Source organism: Cyprinodon variegatus, unplaced genomic scaffold (genome assembly GCF_000732505.1).
Source record: "Cyprinodon variegatus isolate N-32 unplaced genomic scaffold, C_variegatus-1.0 Scaffold270, whole genome shotgun sequence".
Lineage (NCBI taxonomy): Eukaryota > Metazoa > Chordata > Actinopteri > Cyprinodontiformes > Cyprinodontidae > Cyprinodon > Cyprinodon variegatus.
Window position 1 is genome coordinate 808,510 of NW_015150723.1, and position 23,532 is coordinate 832,041.

Genomic DNA, 23,532 nt, shown 5'->3' on the forward strand with positions numbered 1-23,532 from the left:
TAAATCCATCGTTTCTCACTCTAGTGTTGCAGTGCTGCCGTTAACACCTCCCTCCACATCTTTCGGTTCAACACCATCCCCCTATCCTGACACAACATAGCTGTGTTATTGATTCTAGCATCATTCAAGGCTTTTCAACACTGGATCCTATTCCACCCCACAGAGATATTTACACAGACTGAATAAATGAAGCACTGGGTAGAGTGTTCATTCAAGTCATGTTTGGAGTTTTGCGTGACATGAGTCCAGCTCTGTAAACATGTCACATTTTGACGCAACAAATGCACCTCTGCTGATAAAAAGATGTCAATTCTGACGATTTCCAATTATTCTAGCTGATGGTCACACAAAAGCTGCAAACAGTATAAAGTAAGGCTCATGTTGCATTTAATGTTACATTTGCAAGGCTATATACACATTTATTTTGCTTTATTTTGAAGAAATGCAGAGCAGTTGAAAGGTTGTAAAGTTCCCGTGTTGCTTTTGAACAGTATCTCCAGTTTCCATCCACCTTTCCATCCCTCCACCCAAGCACAACTTCCGCTAGCGGTAACGCTTAAACAGGGGGCTAATTGTACAGCTACTTAATGTGTGTGTGCCTAAACCCTGAGAGCCTGAATCACACCCATTCTGCAGACACAGAGTTACCATAGAAACGGGAAGATGGGTTTATTCTCCCCATACTAGGGAGCCTCCTGCACACGATACAGTAAATTTACACACACAGGCACACCAGCAATCTCCCCTGGCCTCTGCAGACTGTCCTTCTGCTGCAGAAGCTGTAGAGATTATGAGATCTAAAGTAAAAGGTTATTTCCTCATCAGAAGTGGGAAGAAACATGCTTCTGCTTTTTGGCATGCAGACATGCATATTGAAACACAGATGATCCAACATCACGAAGTGAATCAATGCAAAGAAACTTTGTTTGCAGTTAAATCACTTCAAGAAACCAAACTAATGCACATAAGAAGGGTAAGTAATCTAATATGAGGTTAGTCTATATGACAACACCTGCTGGCTAAAATTAATTCATCTAAATAATACTCTTGTCACCATTATAGCAGAGCCAGGTGACAAAGACTCTTTTCTTTCAAATGTAAAACAGAAATTAAACTAGTTATATTAAGGAGGGAACACATTCAGATTTTAATAGATTGAATTATATGGAACAAAAATGTGAAGGAAAAAAAAACCTCCCTGAAAAGAACAGCAGCTGAGGAGAAACCAACAGACAGATGGGCACACGATCTCTTACACGAGTAGGTGGAGGAAACCGGCCATTAGTATCTCGTTTCGTTCGCATTTCTATGTAATCTATTAGCTAAAATGTGTTTTACAACACAGCCCTGGGGCAGAATGAGTGGAGCGGTTGTAGCAGGTGGGCTGGGGAAGCATGACCCCATCACCCCAGGGCTCTGCTTCAGAGTGGCATGAAAAGTTCACACAATCAAATTTAAATCAAGGCAGCCATTTTACTCAGTATAAACATTGGATCAGCTCCTTGAAACATTTCACAAGTTGATAAAACAATATGAAGCCAAAAATCATTTGTGTTTAATACACAATGAGTCCAAAATCATATGGCTCTGCTGTATTTGAGGCTCAAAAAACTATTAAGAAACAGCTGTGAGATATGCTTTGAGATGTTAACATTTCAAATAGATGCTATAAAAACTTACAACTTTACCATTTTCAAAGAAACGTTGTTGCACTCATTGTACTGTAGAGGTTACATAACATCATAGCCACAGTCAACTGAATGTAAAACTCTATTTTTACTGAAAAAAAAAAAGCATTTCGGCTTCATCAAACTAATTGTAACGGAGCTACAAGAAGAAAGCACAAACCGCTGAATGGTAATCATGAATAAAATCATTACGTCAACAGATTTCATTTACATCCCAAACACATTGTTTGATCAGTGAGGCAAAACAAGAAGCCAGCTTTGAGTTTCCCCTAGTTACTCTGAAATAGCTGCCTTTTAGTATATGGAAACCAGCTACACATCATTACTGCCACTAATTCCCCTTCAAGGCAAACGTATAAACAGTAACCGCATATTACACATATTCCATTCCCCCTGAAGGCTGTAATTACATCACGTTATATTTGGACCAGTTTTTAAACAACCTCTACTTTTATAAAGACAAATGTTTTGCTACTGTAAAGACAAGTCCTGAAATAATTTCATATCAGAAAATATACTTTTAAAACCAAACCTCTTGCATGGTTAAAATGTTTTTTCTTTGTTTTAAAGGAAGTCATGATGAGGATTAATTTTGTCCTCAGTTCTGCTATTTAAAGCAAACATCTACAGAGCCCTAGTCCTTGCTTTTTAATGGTATACTGGATTATGCACCAATTATCTTTTGGATGGTAACAGATTCTGTTGCTCTAGGAGAGTGTTAGCCTAGTGGTTACAGCAGTGTGCTTGTGCTCTGAGAAGGTTGCAAGTACCTGGTTCGATCCCCAAAAGACCCTTTAACCCCACACTGCTCCCCGGGCGCCAAACAATGACAGCCCACTGCTTCCCAAGGGGATGGGTTAAATGCTGAGAGTTAATTTCCCCAATTATGGGACAATAAAGGGATTTACATCTTTTACATAACTCAGCAGTCTGCTCAAGTACTTATATATAAATTATAAGCAGTTTTGATCTATTTGGAGCACGTTCAAAAGCATTTATGTAAAGGTAACATTCTGAATCTTCCACCTGAGCAGGCAAACATATCGCAAACATTGCAAGCATGTCACTAGTTTGTAGTTATTAAAGTTGGAAAAAAAAATTATTTTTCTTTTTGGCCTCTTCTGGATTATATGTTGCTGTATATGAATGACTAAAGATGTGGAATTAAGTAAATTCATGCAACAGAAGCTGAAAAGGAAAAAAAAAAAGCTAACTTTTCACTAAACTAGCTAAAAAAAAAATTCAATACCAGTTATTTGTATAGTTTAGGTGATATTAAATACATTTTACTTGAACATTTCCTGCTCATCACACAGACAAAGCTGCACAGACTGAGCACATGTAGATATATCCAACCTTTTTTCAGTTATATTTCAAGGTAATCAAAACAACATGCAAGTTTTGCAAGTTTAATATGGGTTAAACGATAGTCCTTAGAGCTAAATTAAATAACAAAATAGATTCATTAATACCTTTTATATGTGCCAAAACCAAACAAAAACAAAAGTGGTGGAAAAAATTAACAGTTAGGTCTGATTCAGGACCAAAGTGAAAAAACAATTCCAGAAAAAAGATGAACGTTTGTTATTTACATAAATGCAAATATGGCAACTGCTACATTAGATTCATAAACTAAACAAATGTAGATAGTATATTTAAAAAAAAAAACCAGCCAGCTAGCAGACATCAACAAATAGATACTCAGAATAGCAAGCATGTGACTTAGCATGATGACACACATTTAGCCTGCAGCTTTAAGCTTGTGCCCTACTAAACTGCTTTGACTATGACTGATGCTGAAAAGAGCAGCAAAGCAAGGAGTCAAATGAGGAACAGTGAAGCTTTAGCTACACATGAAGCACAGTGAACATAAACGCATGTTCATCTTTTTATATTAGAAATTAGTGCATTTTTATACAACTATCTGGCATAAAGGATTTCCAATGCCTTTTTGGCTCTAATTAATCTGAAGTGCCTTGTGAGTTTTCTTTGCTATTCCCTAAAGATAGACCATTTGTTGCCTGAACATGAGGACCAGGTACTGTGAGAAACATATGGAAAGAAGATCAACATGAGATAGGACTATATTTTTTTATTTTCAATAAAAAGGGTAAGGTTACCAATTTCCCTCGCAGAAAAACTAAACAAGCAAACAAATGTTCTGATATTAAGACTGGTTAGAGAGTATGAATATGTCAGAAGTATTACCATCTGAAGGTTGAATTGATCCATTTAAATAATTTATAATCAGAATAAACCAGAAAGAAACTAGTTAACAAAAAAGCCAGAGTCCAAAGTATGGTGGAATCTAGCAAACACAGCAAAGCAATGGGAGACTCACAAGCCACCACTCAGACTGACCAAATAACCATAGAGCTTTAGGGCCAGTCGTAGCTTTAATGAATAGGGTTCTCTGTTACCCTTTTAACAGTCAAAACACAGCTCACAACATTTATGACACACCCCAAACTAAAGAGATGAAAAAAAGACAGAAGGGCTTTTCTTTTGCAAACTAACTAACTAGATATATATACACAAGAACAACATCTACAATCTACATATGGACAAAACTCTCCCAACTAAAAGTAAAAGACGCCGAAAGAAAAACAGGTTAATGATTCCTTAAGTGGACTCTGCTATGCAAAAATGGCTAAGCAACTGGCAAAGTTAATATGTCGCCCCATAGAGAAGTGGTAATTACTAGTATGCAGATATATCGAGGCCATCCTACAGAAAAAGTTTCCCGTTTTCATCAAAAATTAAAAAGCATTTTTAATTTACACAAACTAAAAAGCTACAGCTGCTAAGCCTTGATCCGTTTACCAGCTTGTGGAATCAAAGAGTAAGGCCAGTCTAGACAAAGACGTCCTCCTACACGATATACTTAAACAGCAACAAAGACTGAACACTCTCATATGGCACATGGTGTGGAAACACACTCAGCTCTCCCCTAGAAAGCTCATTTTATGAAATTTAAACCATCATTATTGAATTTCTTGTCAACCTTCACTCATCCTCTCATGCATTCTCCACACAAGCTCCTAATATTACACTCAGTAGAGACGTGAGGAGGAAAAAGACAAATGGGGGAGGTGAAGTAAAAAGAGCAGACTAAGGAAGGTCCTCAACTGTCTGTCAATAAGAGTCCAACAAGCTTAATGAATTACTTTTCCTCCTGACACCAAAAGATCCTTTAGGGAGTTAGCCAGGGCTCAGATTTAATGAACTCCTACCTTTGGTTTCCCTCTAAAATAGGAAATATAAAGCTTTGGCATTGTCACAACATTTGATATACATTTACAAAGCTCTGCTTATATGAATTGCTTTGCATCATCTTCCTCCTCTAACGGGCAACAAAGTCAATATTACAAAAGACATTACAAGAAAGTGCTCTGTTTATTGCACAGAAAATAAAATATCTCTGAAATAGAAAATCCCTTTTTGTAGATTAGAAAGTCACAACAGCCAAGATTCACAGCACTTTTACACAAAGCCCTTGGAAAGCTTGCTACCCTACCTAAAGCGGGGCATACCCGATTTTTTTCCCTTTTCAGGCCGATTTTCTAGTCGTGAATTTTATGATCGGGCCAAGTTTTAGCCTCATCGTGTGTCCTGCGTCGTGTACCACACAGGGGGTAGAGAGGGGCGATCAGCCTCTCACGACCATCTCCCAATTAGAGATCATAAGGTCGGGAGGAAATCAAACGTGTCTGAAATTTAGTCGGCCCTCATAAGGTGTTCGTGGGCAAATCCTGCTGTTGAAGCAGAGCTACGAGTGTCTATGAGCGGAGGGAAAATGGGAGTCCAACCAGCGCAATCTCTCGGTGCTCATCTCGTGTGGTTTTTGGACATGCAGCATGAGAACATGCATCGTGAGCTGTGAACTTTTAAACCCTGCGCATAGTACAATTGAAAATATTGCACAGCAGTGTATGCTCTGCTTAATTCTAGAGCCCATCATGTTAGTGTGAACCAATCCCAGAACTTGGAATTGACCAGAGAACCGCAACTACTGCTGCTCCATCCAAAGCTTGAAGAGATTTGCTTGCAGTGTGAATGTATACTGCTCCTAGTTTATAAGAGGCAGAGTGTGACATAAGAATGGCAGCATTTGGGCAGAAGAAGAACAGCATTTGGAAAGAAGAATCTGCTTCTGGTCCAGACCAATTGATGAGAGGACTTTGTTCTTCATGAGTTCAGAATATTTCAGTGCAACTGAAAAACTGTCTCGCCTGGCCTCAAAATCTGTGAAACTAACGAGTGGAAACTGAAGGTGCACATTTTCTAACTCTACTGAAATTTGTATTAGAACATCAGTGTGAATTCACATTAAAGTCTAGTTTATAATCAATGTATTGATCGTATAAGGAGGTGCAAAATAACCATAATGTAATTGCACCAACCCTACCCCCCGCACTGTTTAGCTGCATGGTCTTGCACCTCTCTCACTACCTTTCATCTGGTTACGTGCTTATTTTCCCTCCTATGCATCAGCATTAAAGATCCTCTTTAATATCAAAACTATGACAAAATAGGAAAAATAGAAATGTGCAAAACCTTTTAGACTGAGGTTATGGTCTAAAACTGCTTTTTCTAGTATGCAGCGTCACCATTCTAAAGTTCTTTAACTAGATGCCAGTGAAATGTTATATGTAGAGTCTACATGCAATGATGATATCAGTTATAATAAAGCCTTTTACCCAGCTTTTTCATCTATGTTCCAATTACTGTCTGGGAACTTTAGCATCTTTGGAAAAATCACATACTTCAAGTGGACTTCAATATCTGCAACCTTTTAGTCCTGTGTAATATATAGAAAAACTAGGGCTGAATCAATGAATCCAGATTAATCCTGATTAATCGATTATTGAAATAATCGTCAACTAATTTAGTAATCAATTAAACGTTACTTGGACTGTAGAGACTGTAAAACATTCCTTTAGTTGACAGAGAAACTAACTCAGAGCAGCGATTATACCAAAATTGTAAAAAAAATATATAAACATTTTGCATTTAAGATAAAAATGGGCTCTATCCTGAACTCCTCAATTGGAAAGTTTTAGTTTCACCTAAGTTTAATTTCCTAAAACATATCGTTTAAGGAACCTTTTGCTATTCATTTAATCCGAAAAAAATAATCAACAGATTAATCGATTTGAAAAATTATTGTTAGTTGCAGCCCTAGAAAAAATAATGATGCAGCCCAGTTTATTAGCAAATAAAGCACAGAACATCAAAAATGTACCTTTTTGGATCAAGTCCATGTATGAAAACCTAAAATAAAGGCAGACTGAATAAACTCTATTATCTCTCAAATGACAATATGTTTCATTGCTTGATTCATTGTCATTTTAACAAACAACAAAGCAGTACATACCGTCATATTCAACAAATGAGGTAATGGAAAAGGTTTTTTATTTCAGAAACTCATTTTGCTATGTGAAAAAAAATTAATTACACATAGATTGATTAAGCCTAAGTAATTATGGTGAATTTCAGCCAACAGCTAATTAAAACAAAACATTCAGGATAAAAATACCAAATAAAAAGATATATTTTAATGTAGATATTTGAGGTAATCAGAAAAAAGAAGTTTAACCCTGTGCAAAGTTTGTTATTTTCAAAAGCTATTTAATCACACTCTAGCCTAAACAAAGGGGTACGGCATACGCTTATCTTTTGAACATGACTAAATGAGGTTTAAAAAAAAAAGAAATGTCAACAAAATTTTCATCATCTAAGTGTATTTATGACAGTTGATATAATAGTTGTTTGTTTTTTTACAGACATTTCTCAATTACAGTCAATCAAGGAGCCTTTAAGGAGCAGTAAAGTCTCTGAAATGCCATCATGAGGGCGAATGAACACACAGCGAGGGATTTAAACCCAATAGGTGGTCTCTGAGCCGGGGCCTACAGACACAAGTAGCAGAACAATAGTATGACCTTAAGGTCAATGGAGGAGATGTGTGCACAAATGGGCAGAATTAATCAAACGTCGCAGACGAACAACAGTTTCATTGTTGATTCATAATGTTCTTCTAAATCTAAATCCATACAAACCTGACACCTGAATGGTCACAAACGTCACCGATGTGTTTAGACATTTCTCTGCTGCCAAACAAATTATTTAATTGGTTAAAAACAGAATGCTAATTGTTTCAGGGTTTTTTCCTATGACAATATATACTTACCTATTTCTCTAACTTTTTTTTTAACAGTTTTTTTTAACTAGCCCTAAAACAAATTCATATAAATATCTATTTAACCCATAGTTCAATCTCTAATGCTTCAAATTTCCCATAATCAGGACGGCTCTTTATATCATCATATAATTGCTCTAAAGTTCTAACAGAGTCTAACAGAGTCACAAAGTTGACCCCTGGTAATGTCGTTAACCTCTCTTCATCTCATCATCCAGACACTCTGCAAGTTAGGACTTAATGCAGGCAGACTCTGATAACAGTTAATTCTGTAGCACTTTGAAGCACCCTAATGGAGCTCTTAGTGGTTCCCTTTCAAACAATAGCCTCACAGTTTACATAAGATGATCCAGGAGTGTCTACCAGGATTTTTACAATCACAGAAGCAATGATCCAACAAAAACAAGACAAATGATTTCCATTTGAGAAACACTGTGATATCAATCATTAATCAATTAAATCATAAATAAATAAAATTAACATCTTGCCCACTTGCTGCTTTCCAAAATAAAAAAATGGGGTTTTGATGACGACAGTATCTAGATGCCTACCTCCTTTCAGCAGACCTGCATCAAACATTTCATCAGCAGGACTTTTCAGAAATCTAAATCCTGCTGAGGAGATGATTTATTGACTTGATAATGATGTGTTGAACAAGTATGCATCTAAAGGTTCCAGGACACTAGAAGATTGGAGTCTTAGACCAAGCGCTAACTTGCGACATTGTGCAACAGGCTGGTTGGTTAGCCTTGACTGCTACCACTACAAAGACTTTACAGGAAATGACTGATATTGCATTTAGACAAGACAGTACAGGAGCAGGGAGACTGAAAAACTAAACCAATGATATAAAAACTAGTAAGGGCAAGTCTTTTATTTGTTTATCTGTTATTAAATGTGATAAGAGAATGGGATACAACATCTGCGGTTACAAAATGATCAGACAACTGGCACCATTACTGAGCTGAAAGGTTTCGGACTTTGCAGAAACCTGGCACAAAGCATCTCCTCACAGATACCATCTCTGCTGCTGCAACATGTACTGGCAAAGTAAAGCCCATCCGACTTCATCCAAAAAAAGAAAAACAAGATACCTAAAAGTAAGGCTGGACTACAGATTTATATTTTCCTAAAGGCATTGCTATAAATGAACAAGATTTTCTTCTTAGGTATGCATCTTTACAAAATGAACAGACTGCTTTGAAACATCCTGATCCTGAATCAGGCTTGAGTGTTGATTATTCTCAAAACATGTCTGAATCCCTATTGAGATATTTTTTTCTAATTCCTTGATTCATGATAAAAACTAACTAACTTCAGTGTAAAGGTGGATTTAAAAAGCTTTAAGTTCTTCCCCTTTTTCTATTCTTTCTTTCAACTCAGGAGCAAACAGCAAAAACCAGAAATATTAGTTTTAAGAGCTCATCTGCAGCCCTCTAGCTGATTTCAGTTTGCCAAAAACAGCAAAATGCTGCTTGTTGTTAATTTGATCCTTGCTGTGTAAAGTCTAGTTAAAGAACTTCTTAATATTTCCTCTTCCGTAGTTTATTTTGAGCACAGAGGGATGGCAAACTGCAGCCATTTTCATTCAGATCAAAAAAGATCAGTCGTGGCGATAACAAAAACCTCAATATTTTGAAGCTGGCTAAGCTGATACAAGCCTCTGAAGCGAAGAAAAGCTGGTAAGATAGCATCTCTTTACAGCACTATGAACACATGTTTTGCTTTCACTTCAGAGGAAAGCCAAGGTTTGTCTTGTAAGAATTTAGATGACTTTAAAGATCCTCTTTAATATCATTTAGTTTCAAGACTCTACGATAAACTAACAAGTTATAGTACAAACCTCGTCTAGAATGGTGATGAACAACAAAGAACATTATCCCAAGGAAACTAAGCTGTAATAAATTAAAGATTTTAAACCAATACAAGAGATTTATTGTTTTAACATGTTGCCATATCAATGTGCTTTCATTTTCCGATGTTTGCTTAAATATTTGGCACCATCACAGATCTGGTTGATTGTCTGGATGCTAAATCACACTCATTCACATCTGCAAATATCTTTGTTATACAGCAAAGAGTTGATGACCATGTTATTGTGCTTATATACAACAATATGCACAGCTTAAGCCAAAAATAAAAGGGATTTTCATTTGATTTACATTATACAAAAGAAAACCTTAATAGTTGAAAACTATTAAGCTAAACTTTATATGTGATGCACATATAAAAATTTAAAATAGGAAAAGTAAAATATCTTACCTGATAGTAGGCTTTAATCTGCCTGATGAGAATAGAAAGGTTCTGAATACGCAGCGTAGGGTCATTGTTTACTTTCTTGTTGGTCCTCTGCACAGTGGCTTTGGGATTTCTAGAAAGAAGAACAATAAAATAAGGTTACCAAAGATTTTTTCCCCTCAAATGTTTAACTTTTAAACTGTTAAAACAAGTGTCTGCGACAAAATAAGGAGGACAGCTTTTAATGGATCATGTTTTAAGAAAAATCAACAAACGGAAACTACAAGCCTTTAAAATAACAATTCAAACTGAAATATTTTTGATGAAATAAACTGAAAGAACATTTAATGATCGTTCTGGGCCTAATAAGTGTCTCTGGATACTTGTATGACCTCCACACATGACTTTGTTCTCATGACCCCGAAACCAATTCAAATTCCCAACTCTTGTGCAACAGACCCTCTTGACTGCTTATGCAAAACAACACATGACCACTACTGTATTAAAGTTTTAAACAATATCAATATGGCTCATAAATTCTGTACCAGCAATCCTGGTGTAAAACAAACATCAACTATAAATGTTTCAGAAATGTCTAAAACATCTACATCTTCATATTATTTAAACACACAGAGCATTGACAACTGTAGCAACCTGATGCTTCCTTAGAATGTATATTTGCCTTATAAGACAATCCGCTATCTGTCAGGTAAAAACATTGTAATCCCTGCATCATTTGAGAGCTACAACTAAAGAGGCCGAGATTATAATACATGAACATGGTTGAAAAGTATTGTTGTGTCTCTACTTTTCACAAAAGACGGGCTTTCTCTGACAATGGTATGCTTTGAAAAAGGTTTCGAAAGTGGACGAATTTCACAATCGTCCAGGTCTCTGTCACCCTGTGCATGCACAAAAGAAATTTTAAATAAAATAATAATCTCTCAGCTTGGAGAGCACATGTGCAGTAGGACTGCAATCAGTGAAGCAGGGAGTTTTTATAGCCAACCCGATTTCATTATATTTTAAAAAGTCAAAAAACAAAAATGCTTAAAAAAAAGATCCCAGGCACTACACTTTATCTGATTCACTATTTTAGCTAGAAATCTTTAGTGACATCATGTTATGAGTTAAAAAGAAAGTCCCCCTCTTTATAAAAGTTTCAATTTATTTATGATAAGACATTTTTAGAAATATCTTACCAAGTTGCCACTTTATTTGCCACTTAAACTTTAATAGTATAAGATATCATCTAAATGGTTATTTGCTCATATATAACCTAAAAGGAAAGAATGTTTAAGTGGAATCTGAAAATATCTAAAAGAATAACAGAATATAAAATTCCTCTAACTTTATATAAAATTTATAATTGAGTTTAAACTTAATAAGGATTTACTTTCTTATACAAATCAGAATATTTATTTAGTCTGTTAGACAACGGGAGATTCCTCTTGACAATCAGTCTCATCTCTCAGCTTCTAATCTTAGAGAGTCTGAAGTAAAAACTATAATTTCTCTACGCTGTGAAAGAAAACCCATATCTGTATTTCACAGGATCTGACTTGGATTCATGTAGAACAATTCTTTTATATTCAAGATTTGTAGAACCTTAAAGCATCGATAGAAGCCCTTTTTCCATCAAGCTTTTCATATGATCTTCAATCGATAACACATATATACCCAGTGACCTATTTTTTAGGGGTCAAATGCCAGGAACATCCTCTTTAAAAAAAGGAGGAGGGGGCTCCAATTGTTTATGAATGCATGCAGAGCAGCAGCACCAGTGAAGTCATGCATGTTCATGCATTGCCTATAGCCTGCTAATCTGTTTACCAACAAATGTGTGACACTTTAATATTGAAATAAAAGTAGATGAGAATGTCCCTTTGCATAGTAGGGCTAATAATGGCTACAAAAACATGTTTTCTAAGCAGAAACAGCCGACAACCTCTGATCTATAGAAATAAATTGTCACATTAAACACAACTGCAAGGTGAAAAACGCCAGCAGACAAACAGGAAGGCCATCAAGGAAATAATGTTAATGATCATAGTGATGCATGCTTTATATTTTCTGAAAGCCTTTTTCTAACTCAACTGGCAATTTTTTTGTATGTGCTAATTAGCTTAGGTCAGCCTCCACCCCAATACACAGAGTCATTTATGCTAATTGGTGAACACAGGGTTCTTTTAGTGCTGGTCTAAATGGACCCTCATGTGACCTCCCCATCTACCCCCTTCACACACACACAGCCCTTTTCGAAGCCCATTATAGGGGGTCTATTTAACTCTTTAATTAAAATCACAGAGGAAGCTATAATCCTATCAGGGCGAGCAGGGTAATGTGTTGTGGGAGGTATGGGGGAGAAAAAAAATGGCATTCCGTCACTGTCAGAGTCAGATGACTACGTGGCTGCCATAGAAGTGGAACCAAAACATCAACATCATTGATGCCACCCCTGTGCGGTGAAGCACAGCCCGACACCCTTTTGGATTAAGAAGTTAATAAATAAGGAGACTTAAAACAGTAACGGCTGTCAAAAACATGCTTATTAACCCCCACCCCCCTAATCCTGCTGATACAGTAAATCTAACACTTTAAATACACAAAAAGATTAGGGGTAGACAGCCAAAGCCAGTTCAGTTGCCAGGAAGGTGGACAACTCTTCAGCAAGACGACCAGACGGCGAGTCAATAAGCCGGCCCGTCGGTGCCGTCCCTCCTCAGCAGCCTCAGACCCCGGGGCCACTGGGCTTCCTCCTCCCGTGTCCCGCCTTTGATTGGTTGAGTGGGTTATGGAGTCGTGTTAACCTATATATGACAGGCTGAATTAGGCTCAGCTTGGGCAGCCACGCACATACACATAGAAGCAGAGAGCAGCCTAAATGTGCACACACACACAAAGAATACGGGCTACATTTGGCCACGTGCTGGAGCTGGGGATTATAAGCTGTACTGTCCAAGCACAGCGGGGCAGCGTGGGCTTGGCTCCTGAGGTGTGCAGGGCAACACGAATAGAAAACCATTTAAGCCCGAGGTTAATAGTTCAGGTAACAGAAGATAAAATAAAATGCTACATGCAATAAAAGTCAAGGTTTCACATTTTAAACATTACATCAAACCTGTTCTCTCTCCATCTTTTACTTTATGACAGGAGATTATACTAAAGCCAACAGCAACTAAAGAAATATTTACAATTTAAAATGAAATTAAGTTGTGGTTCTCTGTTTTATTTTGGTGGAAACTAAACATTTTGTTGAGCATGGATAGTCATTTAAGATAATATATACAAAAGAAATATCAGCTTAATAAAATAAGAATAAACCCGATAAAAAACAAGGTACCCTTGACATCATCTCTGAATTCAAAACCTGTCAAACTGTGAAGCGCATGGACAGCAACAGCAACAGAGGAACCCACCACCACATCTATAAGAACAATAGACGGAGGTTAAATATCAGCTGCAACATTTAGATGTTATAGAGAGAAAATGTCATTAACAGTTTTAGGGGTTCTTTCTTTCCTTGAGTCCATACTGTAGTTCAATGTGATGGTCTAATTGTACTGGGAGGTGCCCAAAAAACCAAACCTGATTTACTTAAAGTAGTCATGGATGAGGCTAAAGCTTGGATTATGCTTGACACGTCCTCGAGGTCCGTGCAGCCAAATTACGTCTTTTTGGGCTTCCACGCCTCTCTGCTCAGACTCGATACAGACAGGATTTCCACACAGTCACCTATTAAAATTTGTGAATACGAGGATGGAAAAAGAGCTCAGGAAACCTGGCGAGAGAGTAGAGGGTCCTGGTGGTGAGGGTTCACAAATGTAAACAACTTCAGACATCCCATTATTTAGCTCATAAATATCTGCACTATCAACACATTTTGGAAAAACTCCAGGAAAGAAACTGCTTTCGCAGTCCAACGGCAGTTTACAGGTAGGTCCACTTTCGGCCACCTCAGTAACTTCGGTTAAACATCCTATAAACACTCCACACCTCTATTAGGGTACTGTTGCACATAAGGTCCATTAATGAGCACAGTCTACTTGTTTTCTAATGGCTGCTCTAAACATGATGGTCTCCAATGGTCTCCACAGTCAGCAGATGTGCAGCCAATAAATCTGCAGAAACAACCCAATGTCATGCTTTATATGAACCAAAATTTTTCAGGCAAGAGTTCAAAAAGTGTATTTTATATTGGAACCTGTATTACCTGTATTATACTGGTCAGTGCCAAATTAATCCTACAGAGTATTCAGAACTTTAATGATATAGATTGTTTTGCTCCAAGTCAAACTAAGAAAGATAGAGTAGCTGGTAAATAATTATTGCAACCATGCTGCTAATTGCCAATGTTAAGCTGTAGTTTATGGACCTTAATAATCCTGCTGAAGTTTTATAACAAATGTGTTTGAGGGGACCATTGAGGGGGATTATGTGTCCCTTAAGCCATTGGGAGGCTCAGAACAGATGGACAAAGTGTTGAGTCTGCATTAACTGAGAAAAGGCAGGACTAGAAAATTAACCCCAATAATGGGAGCAGAAAATGGAAAATGTAGAAGTAAAACAATAATGTATAACCATAGTGTTCAACCTAATCTTTTTGTGTTTGTGCATGAAAAGCACTTAATTTGCAATGCGTGACATGAGAAAGTTAAGACTCACAGTTGTAACATCCTCCTGGTTATGAGGCTCCTAGTGACTCGCATTGGACTCACATCACCACAGCTGTGTGTTAAACTTTCATCCCTTAAGGTCAGAGCTGCAGTTTCCTGACAGGTATGATAAAATACCTCCTGCTGTATGAACAACGAGACTGGCATGACTCAAAGATGATTATAAGTGATGAAAGATTAACATCAAACTGAAAAAAAAGAGGCCCTGTTCCCCCTCCCAGACAGTAGCCGTAAAAACGAGACAGAGAGACACCCCAGTGGCAGATAAGCCTGGCTCCCTTCTTCAGTCCAAGAATCTGAACTATGTCTGCTATAACCTGGCGCAGACAGGAAACGGTAGAACAAAGAGCACTGAATAAATGAGTGGGAACAGAGAAGGAATAACATTAAGAAAGGTAAAATGGTTCAATATAAGTATGGGCTGAAAGAAGAAGAAGAAGACAGTCAAAAGGTGATATTTTTCCCCAGCCAGATGTGAAGCTAAAGATAAATAAACAAACCTATACATTATTGATTTCTTTCTCAAATATGTTTTTTAGTCTATATCCCTCTCTTTTATTGTATAGCCAATTAAGAAATGACAACAAAAAGGAGAAGAATTGCAATCCAAAGAGCAACAATAAATCATGCAAGACTCTGCTTATTGATATTTATAACTGTGATTCAAATCTTCAGTATCCAATTCTTGTTTGGTCTTTTCTGGCTTATTGTATTCGTAAAAACTCATTTTAAACAATGACTTACTGAATGATTGTTCAGATTATTGGTGTTACCTATGCAGTTACTTAGTTCTCTATACTTTCCTGATATTTGGCCTTCAAATACGACACAAACATCCTTACAACTAAAAAAATCCTGCTCCAACCTCTTCCATCACAAATATAACATAAATGGTTTAGTTTTACAATTGTAATAGAGCCTTAATAGAATACAATGCCTAATATAGGAATTGAAAACATCTTAATTTAATGACCCAATAAAAAACTTGATCATGACCAGAAAAGAGTAGTCATCAAGAGGGGACCTAAACCCAACTGTAGTGATTTTAGGTCTCAAACACCTCTCTGCAGATCACATCAATACAGTTAGAGGGACTAACCTGCCTTTGGGTAAGAAGTTAACAGTATCTAAAGCTTAGACGTTTTGCAAATCACAGCCATATATGTCAAAGTCAGGTCTGTTTTGCAAAGCACTATTTAGTTGTTTTATCGGTGTAAACTATTAATATAAAGACAGAGATCCGAAACGCATGGGACTTTGTTTGGGGCTTTTGATTTAAAAGAAGAGAGAAAACAAACAAAAACTGTTACCAAAAGATTAGAGTTGGTTAACAACATTGAAGTCAGTATTTGCTTCATAAATAGCCGTTTCTTTGGGGGGGTTTTTTTTTTTTTTTTACAGAATCGAAAATTAATTGAGTCCCAACTTCTTATTTTAAGTTTAACATGAGCTGAATACATCTATACAGTAGTGGAATCTTTTTGCTTTATTCCATTGGTGCAGAGAAACACAGAGACAAACAACCATTCATGCACACAAACACACCTAAAGAGAATTTAAAGACACCAATTAACCTAATCATGTTTTTGGACTGTAGGAGGAAGCCGGAGTACCTGGAGAGAACCCATACATGCACTGGAGAAACATGCAAACTACATGCAGAAAGACCCCGGGCTGGGAATCAAAGCTGTAATCTTCTTGATGCAAGGCAGCAGTTCTACTTGCTGAGCCACTGAGCAGCCAAAAAAGATCTTCAATGTGGATATTTTCACCACAGTGGGCAAGAATAAGAAAAACACTACAGTCTATTTAAAACATCAGAAAATTCTTATAGATTGTGGAAGACCATTTAAACCTTCATTCATTAAACCTTCCGTGGAACTGTGGGTTAGGGTGGTATATTTTTCTGCAATTAGCTGAATTTAAAACCAATTTTGCAAGCATTCCCGGTTTTTTAATCAATCTTAAAGCGGACATTATTGATTCTGCATACATGCACTAATAGTACATAGCCATGACTGATTTGTTTTATCGTTTAACCAAAGCAAAAGTACATTCAGCTTGGGAAGCTAAATATACCAAAAGCTTAAATAAGTTTTGGGGGTAATACAGCACAGAAAGACAAGAGCTCAGCAGTCAGTCATTAAAAACCTTCAAGCGCTTTGATAACACACATTTGGAAGATGGATTTTTGGATTATACAAACTTGCAATAAGGGTATACAGTTAATAAAATTAGCCTCATAGAAATAAACTGTAACATTAGAATCCAAATTGCTGGGTTCCTGCTTACCCATTATCTTTACAGAACATGAAGCCAACTATTAAGATAAGAAAACATCAAAGTGACATAGATTACAGTAACGGATAAAACAAATATTCTCATCTGGAAAACAGCAGAAAGTCTGACTTATTAAGTTCACTCTCACTGAACTATTTTACCTCATCTGAATTTAAACCAATCTCTATAAAAGGACTGTACAAACTGAAAAGGGAAATAATGTATCTGAGTCAAGCGAAAGCTTCACCAAATCTACATACCACCAAAAGTTCAGTTTATTTTCATCCTTGGCTAGAAAAGCAGCAGTTAACTTGTGAGAGGCAGAGAGGTGCATCTTACTCATACCTCATCAGGACTGCGCTGGTTTATATGATGCATATCAGGGTGAGGCGTCAGAAAGGCAGGTTGTAAATCGGAGGTTCACTGAGATGCATATAATCATAATATCACTAAGAAATTTACCAATAGCAATGGCTCTACTAAGGTATGGGTTGAGGGAAAAATCTTTAGTGAGCATCAGCTCAGGATCAGGCCTGTTGGATTTACTTTGGTAAAGAACTTAACAGTTTCTGCTTTGCAGATTTATGAAAACGTACAGACCTACAGAAAAACAGAAAGTAAATAAACCCAGACAAACTATACAGCATGTTCAGGTCTAACACTAAACAAATGTTCAGTTAAAATCACAAATGGTAACCATTTAGAAAAATGTCTATTAAAAGGATTTTCTTCACTTTATTTTCAGTTATTTCCCAACAGTCAGAAAAAGACTGGCTGAAAGATTCACTGGAACGTCCAAACAGTTAGTACTGGTCTGCAGAACTGCCAAGAAAACTGATTTTAGACATGCAGCATCTCTGACTAACTTTAATTGGCGCCTTCTTGCTGAGCAGCACAGCTAATTGGTATGACATCAGTATGGAGGCGATGTAATTGGCTAGATGATGTCAGTCACTCAAGGGCAAGGGGAGGGGACCCGGTGCCATCTGGGTGTCTGTCAGCAAACCGTTAGATAATCTTGGGGTCTCTCTACGCTCTCCCATGCTGTCCTGATGACAAGTGCTGCCAGCCGGTCTACCACGTCCATGATAAATACACACACACACACACTGGAATAATGGACTACACCAGGAAACATCTATAATGGCTGATTTTTTTTTCTTTCATTGTTCTTGGCTTTATATCTATTACCTTTCATAAATGAGGGCTTTGAAGAGAAATTCAGAATATTCTGTCATTTTCAAAGCAGAAACTGGAATTTGAATCTATAAATTAAGCATTGAACTTAGTTTCTTTTTCTGACAAATTGGAGTTTTTGAAGGAGACTAACAAAGTCTGAAAGTGGGGAAGCAGACAAAGAGCATGCAGTTTCACCAACACAACTTCTAACAAGTACTGAAGCCCTTTGTGTGGGAGGGCGGCTGGGCTAGACGACTACCAACAGCTGCCTCAGTCCAAAACCAAATGCACAGGGAATGGAAAAAAAAAAAAAAAAAAAAACATCCACATGTACACACACTCCCACACAAACACAGAAGCCTTAGAGAAACGCAGCAACCAAGCAAGCCTCTGAATGGCAACCCTGATATCCTGTAAGGAAATAACTGACACTGTAACAGTCCTATTCAGTTCAATAAAGGCTTTCCCCTCTGCAAGATCATTAAACTGTCCACTGGAAATTTAAAATTCCCACACAGCACATTTTTTGCTGACAGAATTTAAACCAAGGTCACATATTTTTCCATTAAACATAGAACTAAGGAGCTGTTATGAGCTTACATTTTCTAATTCAATTACTGCATTTCCTTTTGTCAGCTTTCATCGTGTGAAAGGTAGCTATCCTTTAGATTTTGGCCAATTTTTCCTTGTTTCTGTTCCCCCCCCTAACCCTCCCCCCAAAACCCTTCCGCTTGCCAGTATCCGTTGGTCCCACAGGGGAAAAATGCTGAAAATACCAGACTTGTTCTGTTTTTGCACCAGTTATGTGTAAACAAGAAAACATGGAGTCGTCCAGCTAAACCTAAAAAGAGCCTCTCTAAACATGTTTCAGTTTTGAAATGGCTCAACCAGTCAAAGCAGAACGAAGGAGGAAAACTAGTCCTGGTGAACGTGTTTGAAGAGGTGGTTTAAACTGGATTCATCTAAGCAGACTGAACGCTGGAGCAGTGGGAGGTCAAGGACTGAGGAAGGAGAGAAGCTGCCATCAAATGACAGGAAACAGCCAGTAGGGTTAAGCAGCTTTTTGTGCAAAACAGGGTTCAGGAACGTTTCTTTCAGCTCCACACTTCTCTAGACTAAAACATTCACATTTCTGTTCCTTTTTTTGCAGCTTTGCCACAATGTACTACACACTGATGAATAATGGTATAAAAAAGGAAGGATAGAACTTTGAAATAATGGAATGAGGAATAAAAGCTTTAATAAAAAAAAAGTTCTCCCACCCTTAAAACCCAGAAACAGTTAAAACAAATGGAATACATTCCAAAACTGAGCAGGAATCCTAGCTGCAAAAAACACAAACCCTTCTTCACCACTGACTCAAATACTTCATCTGACATCAACACTATATATCTACTTTTTATCAATTACTTATTTTCTATTAAAAAAAACAACTGTTATCATCTTTCTGTGCTTTAAATATTGCCAAACTGACTAAGAGTGGAGCTGACGTGAGGCGACACAGCATGTGCCACACATAATCCTCTCCTGTGAAGTGACAATCCCTTCGACTGAGAGAAGCCGTAGCTGAATGCTCCTTAAGACATGCAAGCGGGATAAAACGCTGACAGTGTAAAGCCTGGCATTAGTGGGAAATATTAAAGAATACGGAAAACTCTTAATAGGAAGATGTAGCTGCCTGGAGCCAGACAATGGAAATCAGTCTCCTGTCATGCAGTATGCATTATTCAGTGACTGGAACGACACGAATCTGACATGCTATAGTTCCCTCAGCAACAAGAAACAAACGTTTTTTATTTTTTTATTGTGTCTTTAATTGCATAAAAACAAATTTACTTTAAGGTTAACCTTTGTAATGTGAGCATTTATTGCAAAAGAAATTATTTGCAGCTAAAAGTAATTATTTTGCTTTAGGCTATATTTGCAGAATAATCTACCGCACAGCGGGGTGCCAACTCAAGGAGGTATCTTCTAATCAGCACCAATTGATGGAGGATATGGTGCACATAACAAAAACAAAATGAAGACAAAAATTTAAAAAAAAAAATAAAGATTTGAAAGGAGAGCAATATGCTACATATATGTACCAAAGATTACAGACGCAACAATCAATTGGCCAGAGATTTGAGTAAGCTCCTTTCTCCTTTATCGGCTCTCATCAGATTGGCAGGCCAAACATGCTTTTTATGTCCTGTTCATTAAATGCATCAAACCCATGTAATCCCACAGTTTATGTTGCATAAACGCGCCAACAAAATGCACTTAACTCAGGTTATTAAAATGAGATAAAGATTTGCAATCTAGCATTGCAGACTACCAAGACAGCTACTGACAGCAAAAGTTGGTATTACAACCCAACACAACAATTCATCATTTAGTAGGTAAAGTTAAATATCTATTAAGCATCTGCAGAATGGAGAAAACAATTCTGGCATTAGAAAGTTGTGAAACAATAATCTGCATAAAACAAGGTAGAAGCGACCCAATGCTTATGGAGAAATTTTCTTGTTATATGCTGGTGAAGATCCTCAATCAGTTAAGTCATAGTCATTCCAAAAAAAGTTAAAAAAGACAAAGCACTGGACTGGAAGTTTGAAGACGTTTCGCTTCCCATCCAGGAAGCTTTTTCAATTCAAAATATCAGAAATAGCATTGAGTTTGAGGCTTTATAGAGTGGACCAAAAACAAATGTACTGGTTAACGCCTCCAAATGGTCTGCAGATTTGCTTAATTTCTGCAACAAAACCCATTTTCCAATCAAATGCATCAATGGACAGATTATTTTTTCCATGCACCCTCCGTTAGACAAAGGTTATGGATATATGAGTTGATAATTGGTGCAACTCAACAACACATGGCTGCAGAAATGCTCAAAAGGAGCCTTGAAATAAGATTTTCTGACCCAAAACAGAGTCCCTTTGTCCCATTCAGTTAAAAAACCTACAGAGGCTGCAGTTGTTTAATTGACTCAAAGAGATGACCCCTCAACCCGACTAAAAAAAGGGGGGCCCTAAGGGTTAATGTCATTTCAACCATTCACTAAAATGTAAATAATCACACAGAAAGTAGATCGACAGTAGATCTAGTTGAGCATGTCCTCATTCGGGCTAATTCTGTCCCTCAATGTAGGCCAAAGAGGAGGGACAGATGGGAATGTCTCCCTTCCTGTCAAATCACTTACATCTCAAGCATGAGCTCGTTCAGGTAAATCCCATCCACCAGCTCCATATATTCCGATAATTTGCTGCCATCGGATACTGCAGACTGTCCAACACTCTTCACCTGTAAGAAAAGAAAAGGTGTGTGTGGGGGGGTAAGTAGATAATCCAGATTGATATATATTTAATTGAAAGGGGGAGGTAAGGTCCTCCTTACCCAGCAGACCAGAGGCGTGAGCATGAACTGCTCCATCAGTGGAGTGAAAACCTCGTTTTCCATCATCTCCTGATGCGCTTTTACGCAGATACGCTGAGGGCTAATCTGAGCGAAATATGCCTTTATTTATATTCCACTCATTTTGACGATTAGATTTAAATTGGGTTCAAACAACCCCGGGGAAAGGGGGGTTTCTTCAAGAAAAAAAAAAAAAAGATGTTAATCCTCAATCTTCTCGACGCGACCCAGCTGTGTCAGATGCCAAAGAAGGGGCTTGGCTTCCTCTCCAACATTTTTTTCCTCCCATAAATAAATAAATAAATAAATAAAAAACTGAAGGTATACAGCGATGTAAGGTCAATCGGGTTCTTAATCCGAAAATGGTTCATTAAATGGAAAATATCCAGCAGTGAGGGGAAAAAAATAAAGGAAAAAAAAGCAAAAGAGAAAAATCCAGACGTTTCAAGTTCTCATGTTCATATAGTCGGGTTCCTCTCGTGTTTAATAATAAAGCGGTATCCAGACAGCCTCTGCGGTGTGTCTCTGTTCAAACGCTGAGCTCTGAGTGAGCTGAGGAGTTGAGGATGACTGGAGGACAAGAAGATCCGCCTCCTGATCCCCGCCGCCCTCCCTGCTCCTACTAAACTAGGACATGGATCAAAGCATCCTCTTCCCTTTCACATTTCCTCTGAGTCATGGCTGCAACAAAAAAAAAAAAAAAAATACTTATTAGTCAACATTTTATCATGCAAGTCATTTTATTAGGCTTTAATTGCAAGTGTGTGAAGGAAATAAACCTACATTTGTTTCTTTTTTTAATGAAAACCATATTTATTATATATCAACACCTCAAATGAACACTGCAGCAAACACATATTTAGGTATTTAATTTCTCCTAAACAAAAAAAAGGTGATCCCCTTTGTTTGCATGAATTGTATTCAATGTGGTAGATATGTGAGGACTCGATGATACTGACACCTGGTGGGTGAACAACTGAACAAGACGCCCAGACTCTGACAGATCCAAATATATAAAGATGATTTCATCTTTAGTTGCATTAACACATACTGATAAATAATAGGAACTACTAATTTGGAGCAAGTGACTTTCTGCTTCTCAGAAGTTTAAATCTAATTTATCTCAGCCATTTTTATCAAAAGGAGCAAAAACGTGTCATTAAACTCAGGCAGAAATGTGTTCATCCTGTTTCATGACACAGCAGACAGAATTCAACTGAATATGTACCCTTTTTTAATGTAAATTGGTTACTATTGCAATTAGAGGTTAATTTGTGTAAATGGCTTTTGCACAAATTTTATCTGTTGTTTGCTTCTGGGGCTTTAACTGGAATAACAGGTCCATAGGGAAAAATTTGAGAACTATATTTGCTTAGAATGTTATGTCTTTGATGTTCCTGTGTGTGAAATATAGAGGGCTGTCCCATGACTTTATTGTTAATCTGCATACAACCTATTAGTCTTTATTTGCTTATATATATAGTTAAATAAAGACTAATAGCTGCCTTGCAGCAAGAAGGTTCTGGGTTCGATTCCCAGCCCAGGGTCTTTCTGCATGGATTTTGCACGTTCTCCCTAAGCATGCTTGGGTTCTCTCCGGGTACTCCAGCTTCCTCCCACAGTTCAAAAACATGACTGTTAGGTTAATTGGCTTCTCTAAATTCTCCTTAGGTGTGAGTGGAGTGTGTGAGTGAATGGTAATTTATCCTGTTTGTCTCTGTGTTGCCCTGCGATGGACTGGCGACCTGTCCAGGGTGTACCCCGCCTCTCACCCGTAGACAACTGGTGATAGGCACCAGCAACCCTCGCGACCCCACTTGGGATTAAGCATGTAAAGAAAATGGATGGATGGATATATATAAATACATCGGTAGAC

General features: G+C 37.5%; 1 protein-coding gene across 8 annotated transcripts in view; it reads right to left on the reverse strand.

The window, feature by feature from the left end:
- Nucleotides 1-22,202, reverse strand: part of ccdc88a (coiled-coil domain containing 88A) — a 66,607-nt gene extending 44,405 nt beyond the window's left edge. For 5 of the 8 annotated variants that reach the window (XR_001481452.1, XM_015382955.1, XM_015382958.1 and 2 more), the window contains exons 1-3: nucleotides 21,639-22,201; nucleotides 21,445-21,545; nucleotides 10,153-10,261 (exon numbers count right to left, since the gene is read on the reverse strand). Coding sequence is in view for 6 of the 8 variants with exons in the window: in XM_015382955.1 (XP_015238441.1) it covers nucleotides 10,153-10,261; nucleotides 21,445-21,545; nucleotides 21,639-21,704 (276 nt within the window). In the remaining 2 variants the exon portion in view is untranslated. Of the gene's footprint in view, nucleotides 1-10,152; nucleotides 10,262-21,444; nucleotides 21,546-21,638 lie in introns of all 8 variants that reach the window. The other 3 variants (XR_001481451.1, XM_015382953.1, XM_015382957.1) reach the window with 1 other exon arrangement.
- Nucleotides 22,203-23,532: the final 1,330 nt, after the last annotated feature.